Source organism: Sapajus apella, unplaced genomic scaffold (genome assembly GCF_009761245.1).
Source record: "Sapajus apella isolate SASKATOON/1434 unplaced genomic scaffold, GSC_monkey_1.0 scaffold18, whole genome shotgun sequence".
In the NCBI taxonomy this organism is placed as follows: domain Eukaryota; kingdom Metazoa; phylum Chordata; class Mammalia; order Primates; family Cebidae; genus Sapajus; species Sapajus apella.
The window spans coordinates 15,529,524-15,552,832 of record NW_022436958.1 but is presented as its reverse complement, the minus strand read 5'-3'; the positions used below and the strand labels follow the sequence as shown (position 1 = coordinate 15,552,832).

The 23,309-nt window shown below is 37.5% G+C and overlaps 1 protein-coding gene and 2 long non-coding RNA genes across 53 annotated transcripts in view; 2 read left to right on the top strand and 1 right to left on the bottom strand.

Annotated features, from left to right (window-relative positions):
- LOC116557005 overlaps positions 1–10,283 on the top strand; it is a 46,696-nt gene extending 36,413 nt beyond the window's left edge. The window contains exon 2 of the long non-coding RNA XR_004271314.1: positions 9,899–10,283. This is a non-coding gene — a long non-coding RNA (uncharacterized LOC116557005). The remainder of the gene's footprint in view (positions 1–9,898) is intronic.
- Positions 8,195–13,989, bottom strand: LOC116557006. Of its 2 annotated transcripts, XR_004271316.1 has the most exons (3): positions 13,704–13,989; positions 13,311–13,398; positions 8,195–8,564 (listed from the first exon to the last, which is right to left on the bottom strand). It is a non-coding gene; the product is annotated as an uncharacterized LOC116557006 (long non-coding RNA). The 2 variants fall into 2 exon arrangements; XR_004271315.1 differs by lacking the exon at positions 8,195–8,564 and having other exon boundaries at positions 11,130–13,398.
- An 82-nt stretch (positions 13,990–14,071) lies between these two features.
- NEB (nebulin) overlaps positions 14,072–23,309 on the top strand; it is a 204,562-nt gene continuing 195,324 nt past the window's right edge. For all 50 annotated transcript variants that reach the window (XM_032286403.1, XM_032286401.1, XM_032286400.1 and 47 more), the window contains exons 1-6: positions 14,072–14,178; positions 14,781–14,864; positions 15,402–15,466; positions 18,803–18,844; positions 20,569–20,769; positions 22,902–23,009. In XM_032286403.1, the coding sequence (XP_032142294.1) occupies positions 15,431–15,466; positions 18,803–18,844; positions 20,569–20,769; positions 22,902–23,009 (387 nt within the window). In that variant the 5' untranslated portion in view covers positions 14,072–14,178; positions 14,781–14,864; positions 15,402–15,430. The remainder of the gene's footprint in view (positions 14,179–14,780; positions 14,865–15,401; positions 15,467–18,802; positions 18,845–20,568; positions 20,770–22,901; positions 23,010–23,309) is intronic.

Here is a 23,309-nt window from a genome sequence, read left to right as displayed (position 1 = left end):
CAAAGCAGGAGAGTGACTTCCAAGAGTAACACATTTAGTTGTAAATTAAATAGCATGCCAATCAGAGGTGGGGAGGATGGTAATCTGAGCCTCTCTCCCCAGCCATGGGTGCCATTTCTGTCCTCTGCCAGTCCCAAGGATTTGAGTTTAGACCAGGGCAGGTCTGGAGTTGCCACTCTGGACAGTGTTAAGGTGGGGATATGCTATGGAAGAAAATGAACTGTTACTTAAATATATTGGTTTATAGTCATATAGTTTTCAGATATGCAAAGTAGAACAAATCCAGAAGATTTATTTTACTTCAAGGCTCTGTTTCTTGGGGTCATTACAATTGAATGTGTTTACAAATCCCACAGAAATGCTTTAATGTTCAGAATTTCCCACACTCGCTAACAATGGAAACCTCTTCTCATGGACCAACTTCTGAGACTAATGATTCTCCCAATTCCCTTGCTCACCTAAGAGGAAAGGAAGCCAGAGAGAGGTGTTATGGAACCAGTCTTACATTTTAGAAAAAGCTATTCTCAAGTTTAACCAAGTCCCAGGTCATGCCCACTCTGGACAGCTGTCTACTGAAATGATAATCCCAGGAATGCTCCAAGTTGGGCTTCAGTTTGTGTCTCAGTTTATCTGTTAATTCAGGGCCCATAATGCCATCTTGGCCCTTCCTCAGCATATCTGAGGTCACTGGAAATGCTAGAACTAACCTAGTTTTTCAGTGGCCTCCAAACTACTTATGTTAAATGGGTCAGCTAGAATGTACAGTCCACAATGAACTGGATTTCAGGAAAGGACCTATACTACATAGAGTGTCCTGTGAGCCAAATGGATCTGGAATCAATGGGACAATTGTTCATTTTTTACCTACTTGTATTTGCTGTTGTCAAACTTTCAACATCAGATGCCATATAATGACCCTGAAAAGTTACTGCTGATAGACTTTCTCCTTTTCACTCTCTTTTTCTTGTGAAACAACTGTTTTGGTCCCAGATACTTTCAGTAACAATGATGGAAAGGTGAGTTAGCTATTAGTTCAAACTCTGTCAAAGGAATTACGAATTTCTGGACTGCTTTTTCTTCATGAAAAGCACTTAGAACTATTTAATCAATTTAAAAAAAGAAATATTAAAATATGACTGTTCAAGGATGGCTCAGATGAGTTAGTTAGGCATCTACAAGACCTCATAAAAAGCCACTTACTCTGCACAGACTTCTCTTGCTCAGTAGAAGTTATGCAACAACTTCCTCCCTCAAGACCAGCTCTATAAAAATTAATACACATAGAAATATATATATTCTATTTTAAAAATTGTCATCTGAGCTGGAACTACATTTTATATTGCAAATCCTGTGGCTGCCTCTATGTTCATATACATATATGTATATACCTGGATACATGCAATGTGTAATTTTCAAATACTAAGACATTACTAACAACAATGTAAGGACTTATCAATTCAAACTTAAATCTGGAAGTCATTTTCCTGAAAAAAAAATGTGCAAATACATACATATGCACACATGTGCACATGCACACAGACACACACACACACACACACACACACACACGCACACACAATTTGTGGGAGGCCCAGGGTTAGAGGTACTGCCTATAAAGTTAGTTGACAAGCCATACATGAAATGGTTTTTGCTATATCTCATACTGGAAGCTCCTTAGATGTCCGCAATTTAAGAGTGGTATTTTTTGAGACCAATGACTTGCAAAGTCTGGTTTGGGATGGGGAGTAAATTGTGGCCAAATTTGAAAATTTTCTCTGTAACAATTAAGTAACTGTGGATAGTGGGTCAAAAGAGCAATTTTGCACTTGGCTGTAGAGATGGAAAGAGTAGAAGCAAAACACATACAACCCTTGGCTACTTTGATTTCAATGCAGAGATCAAGAGACACACAATTCCAAAGTTAGGACTCTCCAAACAATAAAACTGAATGAAATACCTCACTTAGAAGATAAATCTGTATCTAAATCCTGTAAGAAATCACAGTAAAAAAGCAACCTAGAAATGGATCAGTGGGTAATTTAATATTTTGAAACCTCTCCTTTCTCTTCTGTTTTGACGTATTTTTCTTGGGGTCTGCTTTTAGGGAACATCAGTAGGAGGAGGTAGGAGTGTTTAGAAGGATGAGGGGGCAGCATTAGTGAACCTTATTGTGTTTCACATGGATTTTGAAAAGTAGATAACACTTGAGAGGTATGATAATTTGAGAAAGCTCTTTTCAATGTTGATGTAGATTTGTATTCATACCTGTATTCCTGCTGTGTTATTGAATCTGCATGTTTCACAGTTGAATATGTTTAATTACATACTGTATAATGTATTCTTTCTACTTTGCTAACATCTGATTGAATTACAAGTACAATCAGATATTATGTAGAAGAGAATAGCAATATGACAATGTCAGAACGTATGTTTTCTACTGCTTGGCTGGGTGTTTATGGTCCTCTAAAACAGCTTCAGCTTTATGGCTTTCCATTGCTTCTCTACATATACCTTATACTTGATCTAAACCAGATCAATTTATATTTCCCAAATAGGCCACACACCTTCCCAACTCTGTGCTATTGCTCATTAATCCTGGAATGTTCTTCCCCCTGTCATTTCTACCTCTCAGAAATCCTATTCAAAATGTACTTAAAATGCTAGCTCTATGCTTCAGATTCAAGATGGCCGACATTTATCAAAATGTCAAATGTGTGACCTTTCTCATCTCAATAAATTCTACAAAAAAAGTTAATAATAAATACAAAATCAATAATGGCAATAAAAAGTAAGAAGCTTGATAAATAGCATCTACTAGAATTTCTACACAAAATTCACAATGAAAAGAAATGCTTTAAAATACCCACAAATACACTTACGGTATTTAACATGCAAGACCTATATAAATAAAGCCTTAACACTTTGCTGTAGACATAAAAAAGAAAGTGAATGGGAGGATTACATTATAAAAGTACCAATTCTTGCAAACCTATAAAGTCAATGCAATTGTTGTTGTTGTTGTTATTATTATCATTATTATTTGAGACAGAGTCTTGCTCTGTCACACAAGCTGGAGTGCCATGGCTCAATCTTGGCTCACTGCAACCTCCACCTCCAAGATCCAAGCAATCCTCTGCCTCAGCCTCCCAGTGGCTGGAATTACAGGTGCCTGCCACTATGCCCAGCTATTTTTTTTTTTTTTTTGTATTTTTAGTAGAGATGGGGTTTCACCATCTTGGCCAGGCTGGTCTTGAACTCCTGACCTCATGATTCACCCACCTCGGCCTCCCAAAGTGTTAGAATTATAGGCATAAGCCACTGTGCCCAGCTTCAATGCAATTATTTTTTAAAAATCCAAGGATAATTTTAATGAAACATGATAGGCTAAGTACTTCATAAATAACAAAAATATAAAATATCCAAATGAAATTTAGAAGAATTGGGGCAGCTTGCTTTACAGATATGAAAGCATACTAAAGAGCTGCAGGAGCTGAAAATAGTGTGATACTGACTTAGGAACAGTGAAACAGAATTGACTAAGGAAAGAGACTATGCTTTTCAGGGAAATTGATAAGCTGGTTGTAAAATTTGTGTGGACTATCCAAGACAGGAATAACCAAAAACTCTGTTGAATATAAAGAATGAGGTGAAAGGACTTGCCCTTCAAGAAATCAAGACATACCACAAAGCTACAGAATTAAAATAGTGTGGTATTGGTGCAAGGGTAGACAAATAAACCAGTGGATATAATAGGGAGCTCAGAAAAAACTCACAATATGGATAACAGAAAATATTGATACCAGAGGAGGAACTTTATCCTGTTGGGAAATGATGGAATTCTCAATAAAATATGAGACAATTGTCTATCTATATACTAAAAATAAAATTAAATCTCTTCTTCATAACATAGAAAAATAATTTCCAGGCAGATTAAAGACCTACATGTAAAAGGTAAAACTCTAAAGCTTTTTGAAGAGTATATAGGAACATATCTTTGTGACATTGGGTACAAAGTGTTTTTTTGTTGAAAGCACTAGTCACAAAAGAGAAGATTCATAAAGTTGACTATATAAAAATTAAAAACTTTTCATCGTATATCAGTATGAAAATGATGAAAAGCCAATGAGAGGTGAAGACATCTGCAACACATGGGATGATCAAAGGTTACTCAGAATAAAGAAGGTCTACAGATCAGTAAGCAAAATGTCAACAACTCAACAGAAAAATGGCTAAGAGACTCAGACACTTCTCAAACAACAACAAAACATTTAATTGGCTAACAAACATATAAAAAGGAGTTCAGTCCCACTAGTAGTCATGAAAATGAAAATGAAAATCACATAATTATATTGTTACACACCCATTAGACAGGCAAACTTTGGAAAGCCTAATTTAAAAAAAAATTATTTATTCATTCATTTTTAGAGACGGGATCTGGCTGTGTTGCCCAGGCTGGAGTGCAGTGGTGTGAGCATAGCTCCCTGTAACCTTGAACTCCTGGGTTCAAGTGACCCTTTCATCTTAGCCTCCAGAGTTGCTGGGACTATAGATGCATGCCACCACACCTGGCTAATTTTTACATTGTTTTGTAGAGACAGGAACTTGCAATGCCACCCAGCCTGGTTCAGACTCCTAGCTTTAAGTGATCCTCCCACCTTGGCCTCCCAAAGTGTTGGGATTACAGGCGTGACCACCCACACGCAGCAGGAAAGCCTAATCTTAAGTGATGGCCAGGTTAGGAGCATGCATGACTGATGAAATGTAAATTGGTACCAACACTTTGAGAAATAGATGGAATTATTTGATAAAATTGAAGATAAGCATATTCTATAACCTATAATTTCCACATCTATTTGCATACCTTACTGATTTCATTGTCAGTGGTTCCTGAAGGTGATCAGAGCATGCCAACACTAAACATACTAATGTTTTTTACTGTTTTAACAAACTGATTATTTTTATTTATTATTTGCTTTTGAGACAGAGTCTCACTCTGTTGCCCAGGCCAGAGTGGGGTGGCACGATCTCAGCTCACTGCAACCTCTGCCTCCCAGGTTCAAGCAATTCTCCTGCCTCAGCCTCCTGAGTAGCTGAGATTACAGGTGCCAGCCACCATGCCTGACTAATTTTTGTATTTTTAGTAGAGACAGGGTTTCGCCTTGTTGGTCAGGCTGGTCTCAAACTCCTGACCTGCCCACTCAGCCTCTCAAAGTGTTGGGATTACCAGGCGTGAGCCACTGCACCAGGCACATACTGATTATTTTGAATTGAAGGTAATCGAAAAAAAGCAGATGAACGAAGGGCTCTCTGACTAACCCTTTCCTAACCAAAAGTGGAGCATACATTTCTTATGAAAAAGGTGTCCTTCCTATACCAGGAAGAGAACATTTTTATCACTTGAGATGGGGAAGTCAACACTGAGATGAATCTGTACAAACAAACCTACTATAATAACCCTTATCTTGCATTAGTATTTCCCAAATATTTCCTGTTTACTTTCCCATAAGTTATCACCCATAGCCCAAACCAGCTCTTTCCCCTGTCTTGCCATGTCTCCACCACACACTATTCTTTACTGAAATGCAATATAGGTTCTCAGGCCTATCCACGTCTTTGGGTCTTCTATTCTTAAATATGAAGGCCTCCATGTACATATAAGAATATTAACATCAAGTATAATTTATTTTTTTTCTCCTGTTAATCTGTCTATTGTCAGTTTAATTCCCAAGCCAAGCCGCAGAACCTAAGAGGGTAGAGGAAAAATTTTCCACCCCTCCACACAAGAATACAATGTATAAGAATGTTCATTTCATCTTTGTTCTTAAATGATGAAAGTTGAAAAGACCTAATTACCTTTCTACAACAGAATGTGTAAATATAAGTAAGGCCATTTGGTAGAATGTTATACAATGATAAAAATCAACAAACAGATAAAAGTAAAAAAGTTACAAAAATTGTGTATAGCATGATTCTATTATATGAAATCTAAAAACAGACAAAACAAAACTGTATTGTTTAGAAATGCATACATTTGTGATTTAAAAAAAAAGCAAGGAAATTATTACTGCCAAGATCAAGAGATGACCTTTATGTACTAGTGTAATATTAATAGTTACATGGCTTCCCCCTTTACCACCATTTGCTAAACTGCACACATAAGTTTTATATAACTTCCGATGCATTACATTTCATAAGAAAGCAAAACCAAATGAAGTCAAAGACAAAAACAAAAATCCTAGGAGGTAAAGAAAATGAGAAGGCCAGGTGCTGTGGCTCTCGCCTGTAATCCAGCATTTTGGGACACCAAGGCAGGTGAATCAATTGAGGTCAGGAGTTTGAGACCAGCCTGGCCAACATGGTGAAACCCCATCTCTACTAAAAACAACAATTAGCCAGGTGTGGTGGCCCACACCTATAATCCCAGTTACTTGGGAGGTTGAGACAGGAAAATCACTTGAACCCAGGAGGCAGAGGTTGCTGTGAGCTGAGATTGGGCCACTGCACTCCAGCCTGGGCAACAGAGTGAGACCCTGTCTCAAAAAAGAAAAAAAAGGAAAAGCAAAGAAAACAAGAAAAGACATGAGACTCTAGAAACAGAAATACATCTTAATTTAATGTGTGTTAAAAGCAGTATTTCAAATTCAATTTAGTCAATAAATGGTATTGAAACTAAAAGGAAGAGACTGACAGACTTGACCGAAGATAAAGTTCAACTCATCTCTATGGTCACAGCCACCACAAATAACTGGGAGAAAATATTATCATACACAGGAGGCAAATCATCATTTCTATAGTACAGAATGAATAGCCTAGAAATGAATGTGGGGTAGAGATATGAGCAAATCGTAGACAGAAAAAGTTATAAATGGTCAATAAACATATGAAAAAAATAACCAACTTTATTGTTAATTGGCAAAGTAAAAATAGAAAAAAATGTTTGGTATGTAGGGAAAAGTAATGTCACTGTAATTGTATAATTATACATTAATAAATTTAAAAATAAATAAATGTACAAAAATTAAGAAAATCAGTAAAGGGTAAGGCTCCTTTAGCTTTACCATTTCTTAGCACGTGATCTGTATCCTTACAGTCCCTAGATGGCTGCCCTGGCCCAGGCATTCCATCTGTGTTCCAGGCATACAGAAGGGAAGATCAGCAAAAGAAAACTAGTGCATGCCAGCTGAGTCTGACCCTGCTCATCAGTCAAATAAGAGCTTTCCCACAGGCCTCAGCATCAAGAATTGTACTTAGATCTTATTGGCAAAGCTGTGTCATAGGTTACCCCTAACTGTTAGGGAATCTGAGGAGTGTATTTTTAAAATGGGCGTATTTCTGTACCACACTAAACTGTGGTTCTGTTAATAGACAAGAAGGGAAGCACATAGAGTTGGCCTTTCATATCCATGGGTTCTGTATCTGTGAATTCAACCAACCACAGATAAAAAATATTTGGAAAAAAACATTCTGAATTTATAGAGACTTTTGGGGGGCCATTATTCTCTAAACAATATAGTATAACAACTATTTAAATAGCATTTACATTGTATTAGATATTACAAGTATTCTAGAGATGATTTAAAGTATACAGGAGGATGTGCACAGGTTATATGCAAATGCTAAATCATTTTATATCAGGGACTTCAGCATCTATTAAATTTTGATATCTGCTGGGGGTCCGGGAACCAACCTTCCATGGACACAACTGAGGAAGAACTGTATAGTGCTTAAGCAGCTAATGATTTCTGCTGCATGAGGGGAGCATCTAGAACAGAGCCTCATATATTGTACATAATAAATAATAGTTAAAAGAATGAATCAGAATTTTTATATTATAATATATATAAAACTTTATTTCATATTATAATCTGCATGAACCTTTAGTGCTTGAAATTTTTACAATGAACATGTATGACTTCCAAATTTATAGATTGAATGCATACTTATATTTGGAGTCCTGGAGCATTTTGCAGTTCCAGAAAGTAAGAAAATGCTCACTCTCTCTCTCTCTCTCTTTCTCTCTCTGACACACACACACACACACACACACACACACACACACACACACACACACACAGATGGGGGTCATGTCAAAGGAACGCAAGAGCCAACTAAAAGAGCTGCCGATGGTCAAAGCTAGAACGATTTGAGTAATAAAATAAAGACGTATTGGATTGTAACACAAAGTGTAAAATAAATATCCATTAGTCCTTGCTGATATAAATAAATCATTAAATAAATTGAGAATAAGAAAAATTTCCCATGCTGAAGAATTCCAAATAATTTATGTAGCTACTCCACCCTCAAGGAAGGGTGAGTAACTCTCCAGTCCTTAGGTTTTGACTGTACATAGTGACTTCCTTCCAAAGAGTGTGGTATAAAGAGGGGTGGTGGGGAGAGTAATTTTGCAGAGCAGAAACCTCCCAAACACCACACCCAGGTGGTGATCGAGGCCAACATCAACAGTAGTCAGTCACGGTGATAGCAGTTACTCTTGATATGATGGGAAGAAAATGGCACTTCACCTCTGTGGTCCTTCTCCCAATAACTCATAACCCGAGTCTTTTCTATGAGGAAAGACATCAGATAAATTCCAGTACTAGGATCTACAAAATACTTGGCCTGCGCTTCTCAAAACTGACAAGGTCATCAAAAATAAAGTATGAGAAATTTGCCACATTTAAAGAGACATGACAACTTAATGTAATGTATCTGAGATGGAATCTTGGAACAGAGAAAGGTCATTAATTATAACACATGTATCATACTAATGTAAAGTGTCAATGATGGAGAAACTGGGTGGAAGGTATACGATAACTTTCTGTACTATCTCCTGAATTGTTTCTGTAAATCTAAAACTGTTCTAAAAAATAAAGTTTATTAAAAAGAAAAACCCAAATTCTTGTGAATATTCTTGATCCCTTTTCTACTGATTAAACAAAGGATATATTAATTACCTATAGCTGCATAACCAATTGCCACAAACATAGTGGTTTAAACAAGACATATTCATTGTTTCACAGTTTTTGAGTATTAGGAGTTTGGGCAGGGCTTAGCTGGGCCCTCTTTAGGATCTCACAAGGCTGCAAAGAAGTTGTTGGTGAGGTTGTGTTCTCATCTGCAGGCTGGACTGGGGAAGAATATCCTTCTCAGATTATTCTGACTCTTGGCAGGACCATTTCCTTCCAGCTATATGACTAAAAGCCCAGCTTTTTTACTGGCTTCTTCTGGAGTCTGCCCTCAGCTCCTAGAAGATGACAGCAGTTCATTGCCAGGTGGGCTTCCCCACCAAGGCCACCTTGCTTCATCTAGCCAGCAGGAAGAGTCCCTTAAGCAAGTTGGCTAGCAAGATGGAGTCTTATATGTTGAATGTAACCACAGGAGTGCCATCTCAACAAGTTTGCCAAATTCTTCTGGTTAGCAGCATAGCACAGGCCCCATAACAGGAAGAGGGGATTTCACAAAAGCATGATCACCAGGAGGCAGGGGTTATCATGGGGCTACATTGCTGTCTTTCTGCCACAAGGCTTATTCATCTAGTTCACATCCATAGTCACGTAAGGCAAAAGAAGAATGGAGCCATGTACTGCAGGCCACATCCAGCCCCAAAGCTCAGCAACAAGTCTCAAGTCCCACAATCCAGCATCCAGTCCCACACTCTCAGCTCAAAAGCCACCAGGGAGTCTTTGGATGAGCATCCAGTTCCAGTTCTGAACGTCTCGGTCTATGCGTACACTATACTTTGATGAAAAGTTTTTTTAAATGCTGGGCACATGTTGTCAAGACCTCCTGAGTTTGTGCCATGGGCACATCCTTAACCTTGGCAAAATAAACTTCCTAAATTGATTGAGACCTGTCTCAGATACTTTCAGGTTCATACCTTATATGTATCCTTCCTCAGGAAAATACTGGAGGATGTTTTCCATCTAATCAAGAAAGTTAAGCAAGAGAAAGACATGGAATCCAGGAAACCCAAGGTCTAATTCAGAAGAGAGAAGAGAAGAATCCCCAGAAATGAAAGACAGTGGAGAGGGCTCAAGAAAAGCCCTGAGCTCCAGCTGCACTGGAACTGGTCCAGATGGAAGAAAAGACTCCCTGAGGTATCTAAGAAGGGGAAATGAGTAGACTTATAGAACGATACTTAAAGACATTGAAAACACCAAGAGCAGACTTAGACAGTTTGAGGTGTTAGTGCTAAAACTGTCTAGAATTATTCTTCCCAGTACCATCGCCACCTGCTACATGTGGCTGTTTGGATTTAAGTCAAATTAAAAAGTCTAAAACTTCAGTTCTGCAGTCACACTAACCACATGTTGAGTGTTCAATGGCCACATGTGGCTAGTGGCTACTGTACTGGCCAGTACTGGTATAGAACATTGCTACCATTGCAGAAAGCTCTCTCAGACACCACTTGTCTAAAAAAAATTAAGCCAAGGAAGAAAATAAAAGAAATGGAGAAAAATATCAATTTCCAGAAAAACAAGCCCTTGTAGAGGAAACGAAAAATAATAATAATATACAGGGTTCAGCTGTGAATAGCCTTTGGCCAATCATGAAAATGTGTACATTGAGTTCTGAATTGCATGTATAGAACTTTATTGAGGAGCAGGAGGTGAGGCTTGTGGTTTAGATGAAGAGAATTAAAGCCTCATCCTCCCAGATGGGAGCTTAGTAAATGATGCCTATGAACAAAAAATCAGGAAGGAGCAATGTAGACATTTTGTTAAGCGTGTAAAGGAATATAACAAAAGATTCAGCTAAAAGAGTCTAAGTGATGTCTCTAGGGAGTGGAAAAAAGGAAAAGAGGAAACAGGAAGTGCTGATTTAATAGCAAGTCTTACAAAACTTAAGCTTGATTCCTAAGCTATGTGCATATAGAAGTTGATCAAAATAATGAATCAAGAAATAACAACAAAAACTTACAATTCCATCTCCCTTATCCTGTCTTTTTTGGTCCCCAGGCATGACACTTCTGTATTTTCATATTTAGGGAAGCATTATCGAAGTTCTGCTATTGACACATAACTGCCCTGGCTTTGGTTTGTAGCCAGTTGTACAAGCTTCTAGTCAAATGCCTGTATATTCATAAATTCTTAGACTATTGTCTGATTTTAGAAGCTTCGAGGTATTTGGTATTTCAGTTAAATACAGAATAAAGAGTGAAGCTTCCCATAAAATGTAAAAAAAATGGTAATAGTAAAAATAATAATAGCTAACACTTACTGAACACTTACTATGTGCAAGGCATATAATAAGAACCTACGAATAAATCAGGGTGTCAATATATTCTCATTCCATAGATGAGGCCACAGATAGGCCAGTAAAATAGAACTCTTATTTCGTTTCTGGAGGGCTTCATTCCAGATTAGAATCAGCAGGATATAGTAAGGAGGTGGCAGTGTTTTCCTCCTGTGTGTCTAGGAGGGAAATGTAAGCTGCTCGCTGGTGCACTCACCCCTTTGTAGCCATGGTGGGAACACAGCCAGCTGTCTTGTGAGTCTCTTACTTCTTATGTGCTTTGCAAATTATTAAGGCAACCTGCAGCAGGCCAATTTAGCAGGAGCTTTGGGGCTTTCTTTTAGGAGGAATTTATCCCAAGAGGTCTAAGACAGGGTAATTTTGTGTGAACTCACTCTTGCCCCCGCTCCTTTTTAGACCCTGTTCCTGGGATGCACACTTCACTATGAATGGAGTTTGGGGTTCTGCTCATCTGTCGTACTTCTTTTACTATCATGGTGGCTTCAAAAGTAATGTATAAAGAGTGTCTTAGTCCATTTGGTTTGCTGTAACAGAAATACTATAAGCTGGGTGGCTTATAAACAGAAATTTACTTCTCACAGTTCTAGAGGCTGGATGTCTAAGATCAGGGTGCTGGCATGGTTGGGCTCTAGGATGTTCTTTCAGGTTGCCGATGGCCATCTTCTCCCTGTAACTTCACACAGCACAGAGAGGGCAATGGAGCTCTCTAGGGCCTCATTCATAAGGGTACTAATCCCATTCACAAGGGCTCCACCCTTATGACCCAATCGCTTTCCACACATTGAGGGGAAGGATTTCAACATATAAATTTTGGGAGCACACATTCAACCCAGATTGTAAAGGTTTTTCAAGGCTAATAATCCCTAAAGATATTGAGATATATACAGAGGAACCCTCATTCTCTATTGGTGAAATGTAAAATAGTTTAAGGATTTTGACTGGCAACATGACAATATCTATAAATTTTCAAAATGTGCATATATTTTCTGCCTCAGTAATTCTACTTCTAGAAATTTACCTTGCAGATACATTTCATATGAGTATTCAAAGGTAATGCACAGAGATGCTTACTGTATGTTTTGTTTTGCTTCATTTTGCAATAGCAAAAACCTTGAAACAGTCTAGGTGTCCATTAAAAAGTAATGATTAAACAATTATACTCTATCCAATCAATAGAATTATTTGTGGAAATTAGAGTAGGATATGTTTATGTGATGTTTTATAAAAGATGTCTATTGCATGTTATTAAATGTATCAATTTATGTCAATGTCTATATTGAAAATACCTGAAACTTAACAATGACTACCTTTAAGAAGGTCAATGCTCATTTTTTACTTTATATAATTTTGTACCCTATGTTTTTAAAAATGGGCCTGTGTTATTTTTTAATTCAACAACATGTTTTACAGCATGTAATGACTAGTAAGTCACAATTCTAGTTTGCAGCTACCAAGTGAGTGATCTCATATTATGTAAATATCCTTTGGTCATAAGACCTGTGAGAACACACAAGATGAACAGGTATAATTAGTTAAGATGATACAATTATGTTAGATTTTATTTACTACCATGTGAATCATGGAAAGGGAAGAGGTACATATATTTGAAATATGAGATTACTTTCTCAAACTTCTGGCCTCAAACAATCTGCCCAACTCAGCCTCCCAAAGTGCTGGGATTACAGGCATGAGCCACTACACCTGGCAAGATTACTTTCTAATGTTTAACTTTAAAAAAAAAATCTATTATAATATGTTTAGTCTCAAATCCATATCAAGATATAGGTGACTCACAGGGGTTTTGCCTCAGTACAGGAGCAACCCAGAGAAACAGCAGTTCTGTCCTGTAAGAGCCTGTGATTTCTGTTGCTATGTGTAAGGATATACAGACTTACAGACGGAATTAGATTTTAAATTAGAAAAAATAATTCAGGAACAAAGAAAGCGCAAGAGAGACTTTAAGCAAGTTTTAAGAAAATTGTTGATAGTTTTTACAAAGGAACTGACTTATGTTCAGATTTGCCAAATAGGGCATTATTTTCTCTGTAAGTTACTGATTTCCGTTTTATCGGCTCTTGCTGTTCAAAAATTGAGCCTGTTTGTGTCCGCATTCATACGTTGCTTCTGGGAGCCAGGAGTCATCTGAATTAATAGAAAATCACTAACTCAGTTACATACCAGAGAGGCTCTGTATTCCTAGCAGCTTGCCTTATCTATGGAGGGAGAAGGTGCTAAATAGGATTTTGGTATACCCGCCTTGTTTAGTAACAGAAAAATGATGGGGTCGAATCTTTCTAATTACACCCTGTGGATATCTTATCTAGTGCCATAGTCAAATGTTTTCACCTTTAACTTCACTCATCACATTGTTAAAAATTGCTTTTGCCAACTTGATGTTTACTGGGTCTTATTCCTCAGTTTCTCCCACACTAACAGCAGTAATTTACCTGTAGCTCACATGGTGAATCTTACCAGGGTGAGTGCATTTGCTGCCATGAAGACAGGACAACTGACGTGAAGAAAGCAGCTATGGAAGCGTCAAAGCCTCTCAAAGTCATGCTATTTTCCACTAAATTCTTTTGCATGAACGTGACATTGAATGGGGACTCAGTAAATGGGAAATTCAACCTCAAATTGAACTACATAGCCTGGAAGTTAGGTAAAATTTGATTCCTTTTGAATAGTTCTAAGCAAGCAATTTGTTACCCTTTATCCTTTAGAGGAATTGATGAACAGGTGGTTTTCAGAAGATCACTTGGTAAATTTAGCTTCTGAAATTTGAGCAACTCAAGATCTGATTGGTTGCCCTTGCCACATGATGATTCGGAGCCCAGGCATCACACTGGCTTTTGCCTGGGGTTCTCAGGAGGGGAGAGTTGGGAGAGGCTTTGCTGCTGAGGAAATTTATTTGGTAGATTGAAGGTAAGGCCAGTTTATGACTTTTTCTGTAATACTCTTTCAGGAGATGTTCCACCACTTCCCTTGAAGTATTTCTCGAAGGTTTGGGCTATAACTGAGGAAATTAGTGGTAGAAATATGGCTGGAAAAGTCTAACCCCGTTGCCCTACTGAGGCCCTACTAATATCTGCTATGTACAGTGTGGGATTAGAGTCGAGTCCTATACTAACCAACTTATTGCTCGACTGAGTTGGCTCTCTTGTCTAACATTTTTTTGCATTTGATATTTCTCCCTAAATATATTTATATGAAAAAGAAGATACGTTGCCCTGTGTTCCTATATTAATCCTGTTCTACCGGGCTTCATTTGCCTGAGGAGTGGCAGTTTCGCTAGCTCAACAAAACCAGCCACTGCAGGGTATTGGCTTACACAGCAAACATCTTTGGATGAAGGGACAGCTGTTCTGACTCATCATCCACTTCATATCAAGAATCCCACACTCTGGTGTCAAACTGTAGAGGCCTTGAGAGGTCCTTTTGCTATTTTCTGCATTAGGAGCTTAGGCTAAGGACTGACAATCCTATATGTACTTCAATCAATGCTTTACAACTTCGTTATTTTTCAGGTTTGAACGAGAGCTACAGAAACAAAAGAAAAAGTCTGTAGAAGCCAATGGTGTTCGGGAAGAAAATAACCCCATTGCCTTGAGGTTTCTTTTTTTCTTTTAAAATTTATTGACATGTATTTTTATGGGTTCCAATATGAAGTCTAAGATATACTGCAAACAGTGCATCAGGGCAGTATGGAAAACTAAGTCAGCCCTCTTAGAATTTTGGTGCTGGGGGGAAAAATGTCAGCCTCTTCTGAAAGCCAAGCTGAACTTCTTTCACCAAATTTTTTGCTGGAAAATGTCTTTTCTCAAAGTGTTTGAAAGTTTAAATTCTCTGTTCCCTGAGTCCAAACTCTCTCAATTTTCTCTCTCCCTTTCCTCAATTTCCTTTTGCAATTTTAACTAAATTGATTATGTAGAAGTAGCAATTCTCAACACTGAAGGAATAAAGAGAAAGAAATTTGAAGCTTCTGCTGCTTATACTTGTATTTTAAATGTCTTCTCTCCCTGAGCCTGCAACAATATATGAATTTATACAATAGTTTAGCTTCAAATTCCAGTTTTATAATGTCATAAGATAATTTCAGTGCTGGGGATAGACTCTAATGTGTTTTCATTTGTATGGAATATGAAAAGTTTGTAGGTGCCACTACTACTCTGGAAAAATGGCAGATGACGAAGAATATGAGGAGGTGGTGGAGGTAAGATTTTTAAAAAAAAACACTGACAGCAAACTATTTTATGTAGTGACAATCAAAGCCATGTAGGTGAATTAATCATTTGAAAAATACGTTGTCTATTATAACTTCACAAAGAGTCACCATTTAAAGCATAAGAAGGAATATTTTATGTTCAGTTTCACTGTAATTACGTGGGATTTAGAATTGAAAGGAAATATCACTGTTTCCCACTTTTGCTTTTCTTTAAGCTCTCAAAAAACTAAGTGTGGAGAAAAGGCAGCTTTTAATTCGTCTTCTAAAACTACTTTCTTCCCCAGTTCCCAACCCCGATGTTCAAAGGGCTAGCGATGAAGAGAAAGTTGTGAGAACAGAACTCTGTGTCTTAGTGTCTGCATTATTCAGAATAATCATATGTGTGAAATTGTATGAGCATGTGAGACTTTATACATAATATGTACACATGTGCACAGACACACATATACACGCAAATATAAATAAAGGCATGAAGGTCACAGCGACAGTTGGAGCCAGACCTTGCCACCAACTTCAATATATTTACCTAAGTAAACAAGACTAGCTTTTGCCTTTGAATTTTGAATAAGAACAAAGACTATAGTGGGTATCTTGAAAAATTTCCTTCCAATTCTTGGTGGACATCTAACATATTTTACAAAGCTGTTAATCATTTATTTTATATTTATTTTACATCCTTTTGTTTTTAACATCTTATGATTTTTCATCACCAGCTCTTGCCTTTAGCTTCACATTCAGGAAATAAAATCAAAGGCTTGGAACTATAATTCACATAAATACAGTGCCATGAATCTGAATGTGCTTACGAATTATCAATTGATGATGATTTAAACATATGAAAATCTCTAAATGCCTAAGGCACTTGGAGGCAGTTCTGAAAATCTGTGCTTCTTAATAAGACTGAAATTAACTGTAAGAGCTACCCAGAACCAAATTCCAGGTGGCAGTGCCAAAACTGGTCTTTGGAAAATTATTTTAGTGACCAGTCTATATTTAGATGAAGAAAATTTGTTTATTCTATGAATAAAATTGCTTTTATCACTGAACGACATGAGGGAAAAATAGAATGAATCTCCTACAGTGTAACACTAAACCTCTCTGGGTTAAATGCTGATGACATCTTTCATGCTGATATTATCACTAGCGTGCATTTTGCTTATGTCTCTAAGGGTCAGAAATATCACTATCAAACACTAATACAATTATAAATTAAGTTATTTTCCCTGTGATAATAATGCCAGTAGCAGTTTCTAGTCTCCAACTTAAATATCCCTTGTCTTTCTTAGAATAATTTTATACCTTTGCCATTGGAAATTGTCCTTAGTGCTAGACTCGACTGATTTAACTAGATGTCATAATAATGGAGGGGGCTATTTTTAGACATCCGAACCCTACCATTTTGTTTCCATTACAGCTTCTGGGTCTCACCAGCAGGTGATAAACGAATAGACTGCTTGCCAGAAAATATTGAACCAAGATCTCTTTGACCTCAAAAAAGATCACGAGCATGGGAGGGTGGTGCGTGCGAAAAATTGCCAGGGAAGATTTTAGAAAACAGAGAGGAAATAGCTTTAAAAATATGCAGAAAACAGAGAAGAACTGGCTTTAAAAATATATCTCCTTGGGAATCTTGGACATCTGAAATAAAGTTTTACTGTTCTCTCTACTCAAACTTAAACTTGGAAAGAAAGAGAAAGAAGCAAGGATGTACTACTATCTAATTAGTGGCATAGCTCTAAAAGAAGAGTGAGATTTGGCATACAAATTAATGCCAACCATTTAAATAATGTTGCCTCTTTTATAAGCGTATTTCTAAGATGGATTTACCAAGGATGAGAGCTCAGCAAAGGTAAAATTGAATGGCTTCCAAAGAGCTGCTTTTACTTGGATACTGAGAAAATCCAAAACAGTTGCGAATCTTCTATTTTAGTTTAATCTTTCTTCCAAAGCCACTGACGTTTTGTGTGACCATAGGAATGACTCCATGTGGCATCAGCGTCAAATAATATTTCCTAGAGTGTCCAAATGGTATTTCTCATGTGCTAACGTCACAACTGTAAAAAAGCAATTCTCTGTCCTGTCAGTGCTTGTGATTTTTGTTGTGATATGTAATAACATACAGGCAGAATTAGATTGTAAGTTAAAAGAATAGCTCAAGAGTAAAGAAAGGACAAGAATAAGGAATATTAGGCCAAGTTTTAGACAATTGTTAACACAGGTGAAATAGAGCAGGCAGCCTATTGACAATGGTTAAATAATTTGATGACAATTCACTGAACCAGGAAAGCAGGCCACCGAGGGAAATTTTGCATCTTAATGTTTTCCCTTCCCTTGAGTACTGTATATGTTTTGGTGTCAGAGATAAGTGAAAATGAAGCATAAAGTGTTATACATCCATTTTTTGACTGAGAAGTGAGCCAAGTGTTTCATCTTTACCCCTTTCCTCATGTGCTTGGCCTACATGAGCCTCTCCTTCTGTTCACCCTGCAGAGCAGGGTGAGGCTAAGGACAGGATTCCTCTCTCCTTACACATCTGAAACAAAATGTCAACCAGTTCCTTTCCACATCTATTTATTGCTAGTGATGTCAGAAGTAGAACAAAAGTAGACTCGGTTTCAGAGCCAGGCTGCAGATCCGTCATGCAGGCCATGATGACCTCAGAGCCACCATGGCAAATGGCAGCCTACCTTTCCCATACTTTGTGATGAAGAATCTTCTCATTTTCCCCTTCATCTCTTAGCATTTACAAATTTAGGACAATCACACTATTGAAAGGGACTCACCCATCACTCCAGAAGAAACTGATAACTTACTAATCAGGGAGGTATAGGAATAATTGAGATGTGGATACACTTTGGGATCTTATGATTCCCATGATACAATCCATTTAAAAATGCATTCACACTTGAGTTACTGTTTTATTTTATTGTTAGTTTGCAAACAGTGAGTTTTATCACAGTTCCTCTCTGCCCAACCCACACACTCAGGATCTTTTTATTGTAATCTCTTCTCAGCAAATTCTATCCTGGGGACCATAAGAAAAAAAATTACATGTCCCAGTAAAGTAAAATAGCTTCTCTTAATTAAAAACAGCCTGATACACTTTTCTCAGCCCTCTGCACCTCTTTGTCCATTCGGGTGGCATCCACTTCAGCTTTCCTCAAGTATTACAAGGTGAAAATGGGTTCCAAAGTATGAACAGGCTTTCCCACAAACATTCCAAATCAACTGAGCTAGTGCAGTCACCTAAGTGGTTCAGCTGAGGAGAGGTGAGGTGGTTTCTGCTTTGGTTCTCTTGCCAACGCCTTTGTGCTCTATTTACAGTACTACACAGAAGAAGTGGTTTATGAAGAGGTGCCAGGAGAGGTAAGGCTCAGTCCACAGCTGCATAAACTGCATTCTCATTAAAGCCGGAAGAGCTTTCTTCTTTTTCACACTCCCAGGGCCACAAAAATGGCAAAAGAGATCATCTGACAGAAGTTCATCCACCTACCCGTGCCCAGAAGCTGGTGTGAAAACACAAACATTACCTGTTTGATGGGTTATTTCACCTTTTTTTGCTATTCAACAAATCCAAGACAGCAGGGGTTGGTTCCCCCTATTGCTCGTGTGGGATTTTTTGTGTGGATGACGCTAATTAGAACGTCAGCGGCTATCACCATTAACCAACTGTAGCAGAAGGGATGGCCTTGGATTTGTGATTGGCATAGGAACAAGCAGTTTTGTTGCGTAGCGTTGTAACTTGTAGGACACCATCTCTGCCACCAGGGATAGTGCCTCCAAGGCTTTGTCCCTGGTGATGCATTGAAATGCTACTCAGATTTTAGCACATTAGGAATTCTAAATAAGCTATTACCATAAATATTCCAAGTTCAAGCCCTTTTTTTTTTCCAAGGCGAAATCCCTAACTCATGCTTTATCTTCTTCATGAAGCTGTTTCTCTTTGAGCATGACAAACAGTGATATGGATGGTTAATCCTGAAGCTTGTTCAGAGAACCTGTGACTGCACAGAAACTAACATCTATGGATGCTGTAAATTGGTTTCTTACAGTCAACCATGCCTTAGTAATCATGTGCAGAAAACAACCTATTAGCAATGATGTGACAACACTAGAAGGGGGTTTTATAAATGTACAATTTCCTTTCTAGGTTCTCTTTTCATAATTGATGCTAGGACTCTCTCTTTGGTACAGATGGTATTAGTTGTGAAGGGAAAGATACTGTGAGATGGATTGAAGACTTGGCTGCTTATCTTTTTTTCTTACATGCATTATTTTTAACCTTGGACTAGACCCAAACTTTGAGTCTTAGTGTCTTCCACTATAGCCTGCTGTAAGAAATAGTAATTTCCCGCCTACTACATAGATTGGACTGTTGTGAGGATAATCACCCCATTATGTTGTCATCATTATTCTTGTCCAGCTAAGCATTTATTCGTGTAAATGGTACTGCAGTTCAGTTCACCTTAATTAACTGACTAAGCCAAGGAAATGAAAATATCTTATAATATTGATGTGATTCTTTTTTTAAAAAAAGTTCATTATTCTTTGTCTCCTACTACAGTGGAGAATGCCTAAAACCCTGCAGAATGAGTGACCGATTTTCCCTTAGTCATTTACAAGTTAATATTAAAGTCAAGAATTTGAGCTTTGTTTGATTATCTTAACTTTTTGTTCCCCAATGTCAAGTTTGCTTTTACTTTACCCAGACAACTTGATTTTCAACTGTTTTAAAAAATAGTTTATTGCTGATATTTCCCCCTACTTTGAAGTATTTGGGTGTCTTTCTGCAAATGTAAACTTAAGGCAATGGTGTCTTTCTGCAAATGCAAACTTAAGGCAATGTTGCAAAGTAATAAGGAATAAGATTTTTACTCCACACAGTCCCAACAATCAGCATTCAGATTTACGTAACTTAATGTGCCTTCATATGGCTTTAGTATGTGGTTTTCTGCTTTGGCTTACTTTAGATCTGGAAAAGTAACACCAGGAATGTAAATCTGACTTGAAGTTAGAATAATATATACTGAGATCATGGTAGCACAGTTTTTACTTTCACGACAATGTTGAACTCCATATCAAATTTTCAGACAATAACAGAAATTTATGAGACTACGACAACAAGGACGTCTGACTATGAGCAATCAGAAACTTCCAAACCCGCTCTGGCGCAGCCAGAACCAGCGAAGCCAGCAGAGAGGAGGAAGGTCATCCGGAAGAAGGTGGATCCTTCAAAGTTCATGACCCCCTACATTGCACACAGTCAGAAAATGCAGGATCTTTTTAGCCCAGTAAGTTTCAAACAACTTCTGCTAACCTGGTTTGATTATTAAGAAATTACTGATCTCAGCCCACTCTGTTTTGGATACTGGCTGGATTTTATTTCTCAAACTTGTATGAAACAAAAACTTATTTTGAAAAATATGGGCTCTTATGACTGTTAAATTTTTATTTTATGTAATTCATTTGTACCATTGCAGCATGAGAAAGCATTCTTATTGAAATCATTCCTGCAAGATAAGCACAAGGCCAATCATAAAGCATTTATTGGTATTTAATCACTATTAGCCTATCTAGAATAATGAAATCATAAATATAGATTTAATTGAGGTCAGTTCACAGAAGCTATAACATATTTAAACTATGTCAGCAGAATAGCTTCTTCAGTAGACTAGCTAACAGTATATAAAAAGGAATATAAAGAGTTGTAGGATGAAGAAGAACATTTATTTTAAAAAACCAAGATCAGACTAAGAACTCATTTGAAATTGAGGACCTAAATGTTTGACTGTACCTTAGAACAGTGGTTATTAGCCATGGCTGCACACTGGAATCCTCTGGGAGTTTTAAAACTCCTGATGCTCAGGCCATTCTAGTTTAATTGGTTCAGAGTTAGGGCCTGTGCACAAAGACTTTTTTTTTTTTTTTTTTAAGAAACAGAATCTTTCTCTGTAGCCCAGGCTGGAGTGCAGTAGCTTGATCATAGCTCACTTCAGCTCCAGCAATCCTCCTGCCTCAGCCTCTCTAGCAGCTAGGACTATAGGTGCATGCCACAATGTCTGGCTAATTAAAAAGAAATTTGTGGGAGTGGGATCTCCTATTTTTTTTTTCATAGAGGCAGGGTCTTGCTATGTTGCCCAGGATGGTCTTAAACTCCTGGCCTCAGGTGATTCTCCCATCTTGGCCCCACAAAACATTAGAATTACAGGCATGAGCCACCATGCCAGGCCCTGTGCAAAAGGGTTTTAAAAAACTGCCCAGATGATTCTAGTGCAGCCCAGGTTGAGAATAACTGCTCTTAATGGTTCCTGGTCCTTAAATTCCTGTGTACAGCTCTGTAAGGTATATTGACTGACAGCAGATTTAGATGCATTTTAATGGGTCTCATTTGTTGATTGTCTGTGATGGGTTGAGGTCTCACTAGGTGGCTTGATTGCACATCCTCTGGAGGCTTAAAAAAATAAAATGTAGCTTAAGAGAACATTGGATTCTATTAACACTAAAGTTTATGTCAAAACCATCCTATTGAGGTTGACCAATAAATATTCACTTTTACTTAGGTGATAGCAGCTCATTATTTGGTAAATTTCTAATTGAGAGCCTTGAATAATCTAAGACAGATTTCTAAAAACAAGATTTTCTTACCTTCTTTAGTGCTGCAGTATTCAGCAAGGATAGAATTTTTTTGTCACTATATTGCCATAAATTCTTATTAATTCAGATCCTATGAACCTAGAATTTCTGATGTTCTGACCAGAATGTCAGCAAAGATCTATAATAGTTTTTAAGTGGCTAGTAACTAAATCAATAGTACAATTTAGACTGTTGACTACTATACTCAAGAGTATTCCCAAAACATTTATAATGATAAATTATGCACATTATCATTAAAGCAAGAATTCATTGTGTATTCAGCAGAAATAATGAAATGGCATTCCTAAATTTACAGAATACTCTGTAATTCAGATCTGCCATTAATTCAGTTGATGTCTCAGCTATCTGAACTACTGAAGTTTAGCGGCAACTTGTGAATTGAATATTTTTGTATTGTATTAGCAATCAAATCTTTTCAGAATTAACTAACTCAACTTCTATATTTATTTTCTAAAGTAATTGAGGTTCAGGCTTTTTATATATGCATTCAGACAAAAAAAAAGATTGATAGAATCATTTTAGGATATTTCCAAGACAATAGTCTGTAATAAATTTGTATTATCTCCAAGATCCAACCATGTTTAGGAGATGCAATTATCAAATCTATTTTAGTTTTTTGCTGAGAGTCAGGGTAGGGAACAAAAAGAAAGCTGTTACAATTGATAATTGTTATAACTTGAAGGATTTTTTAAAAAATCAGATGATGTGAATATGTTGCCTGAAATTTTTGCCACTGTCTTGTTAGGCTAATATCGGATATTCTTTTCAGAACAAATACAAGAAGAAGTTTGAGAAAACAAAAGGACAGCCATACGCCAGCACAACAGATACCCCAGAACTTCGTAGAATCAAAAAAGTACAAGATCAACTCAGTGAGGTGGGCTGCATTGCTGAAATAAAAGAGAGAGACATTCCTACTACTGGGAATTGTGGGTTCCAAATATGTGCTGGGAGAATAAGGAATTGAATTACCGTGAGCTAGGTCACAAATCTAGAAAAGCATCAGCCATAGATCATGTTGCTGTAAATGTGAAACCAAACAGACTTCTAAAAGCTTGGCTTAGCCATTTAGCTTAAAGGAGACTATGAGTGGAAGCTCCAACTCACTGTGGTCCTCAACCCTGTAGGACAGTAAGGCCAAGAAGCAGCAGGCTGGAAATCCAGCCAGACAAGCAGA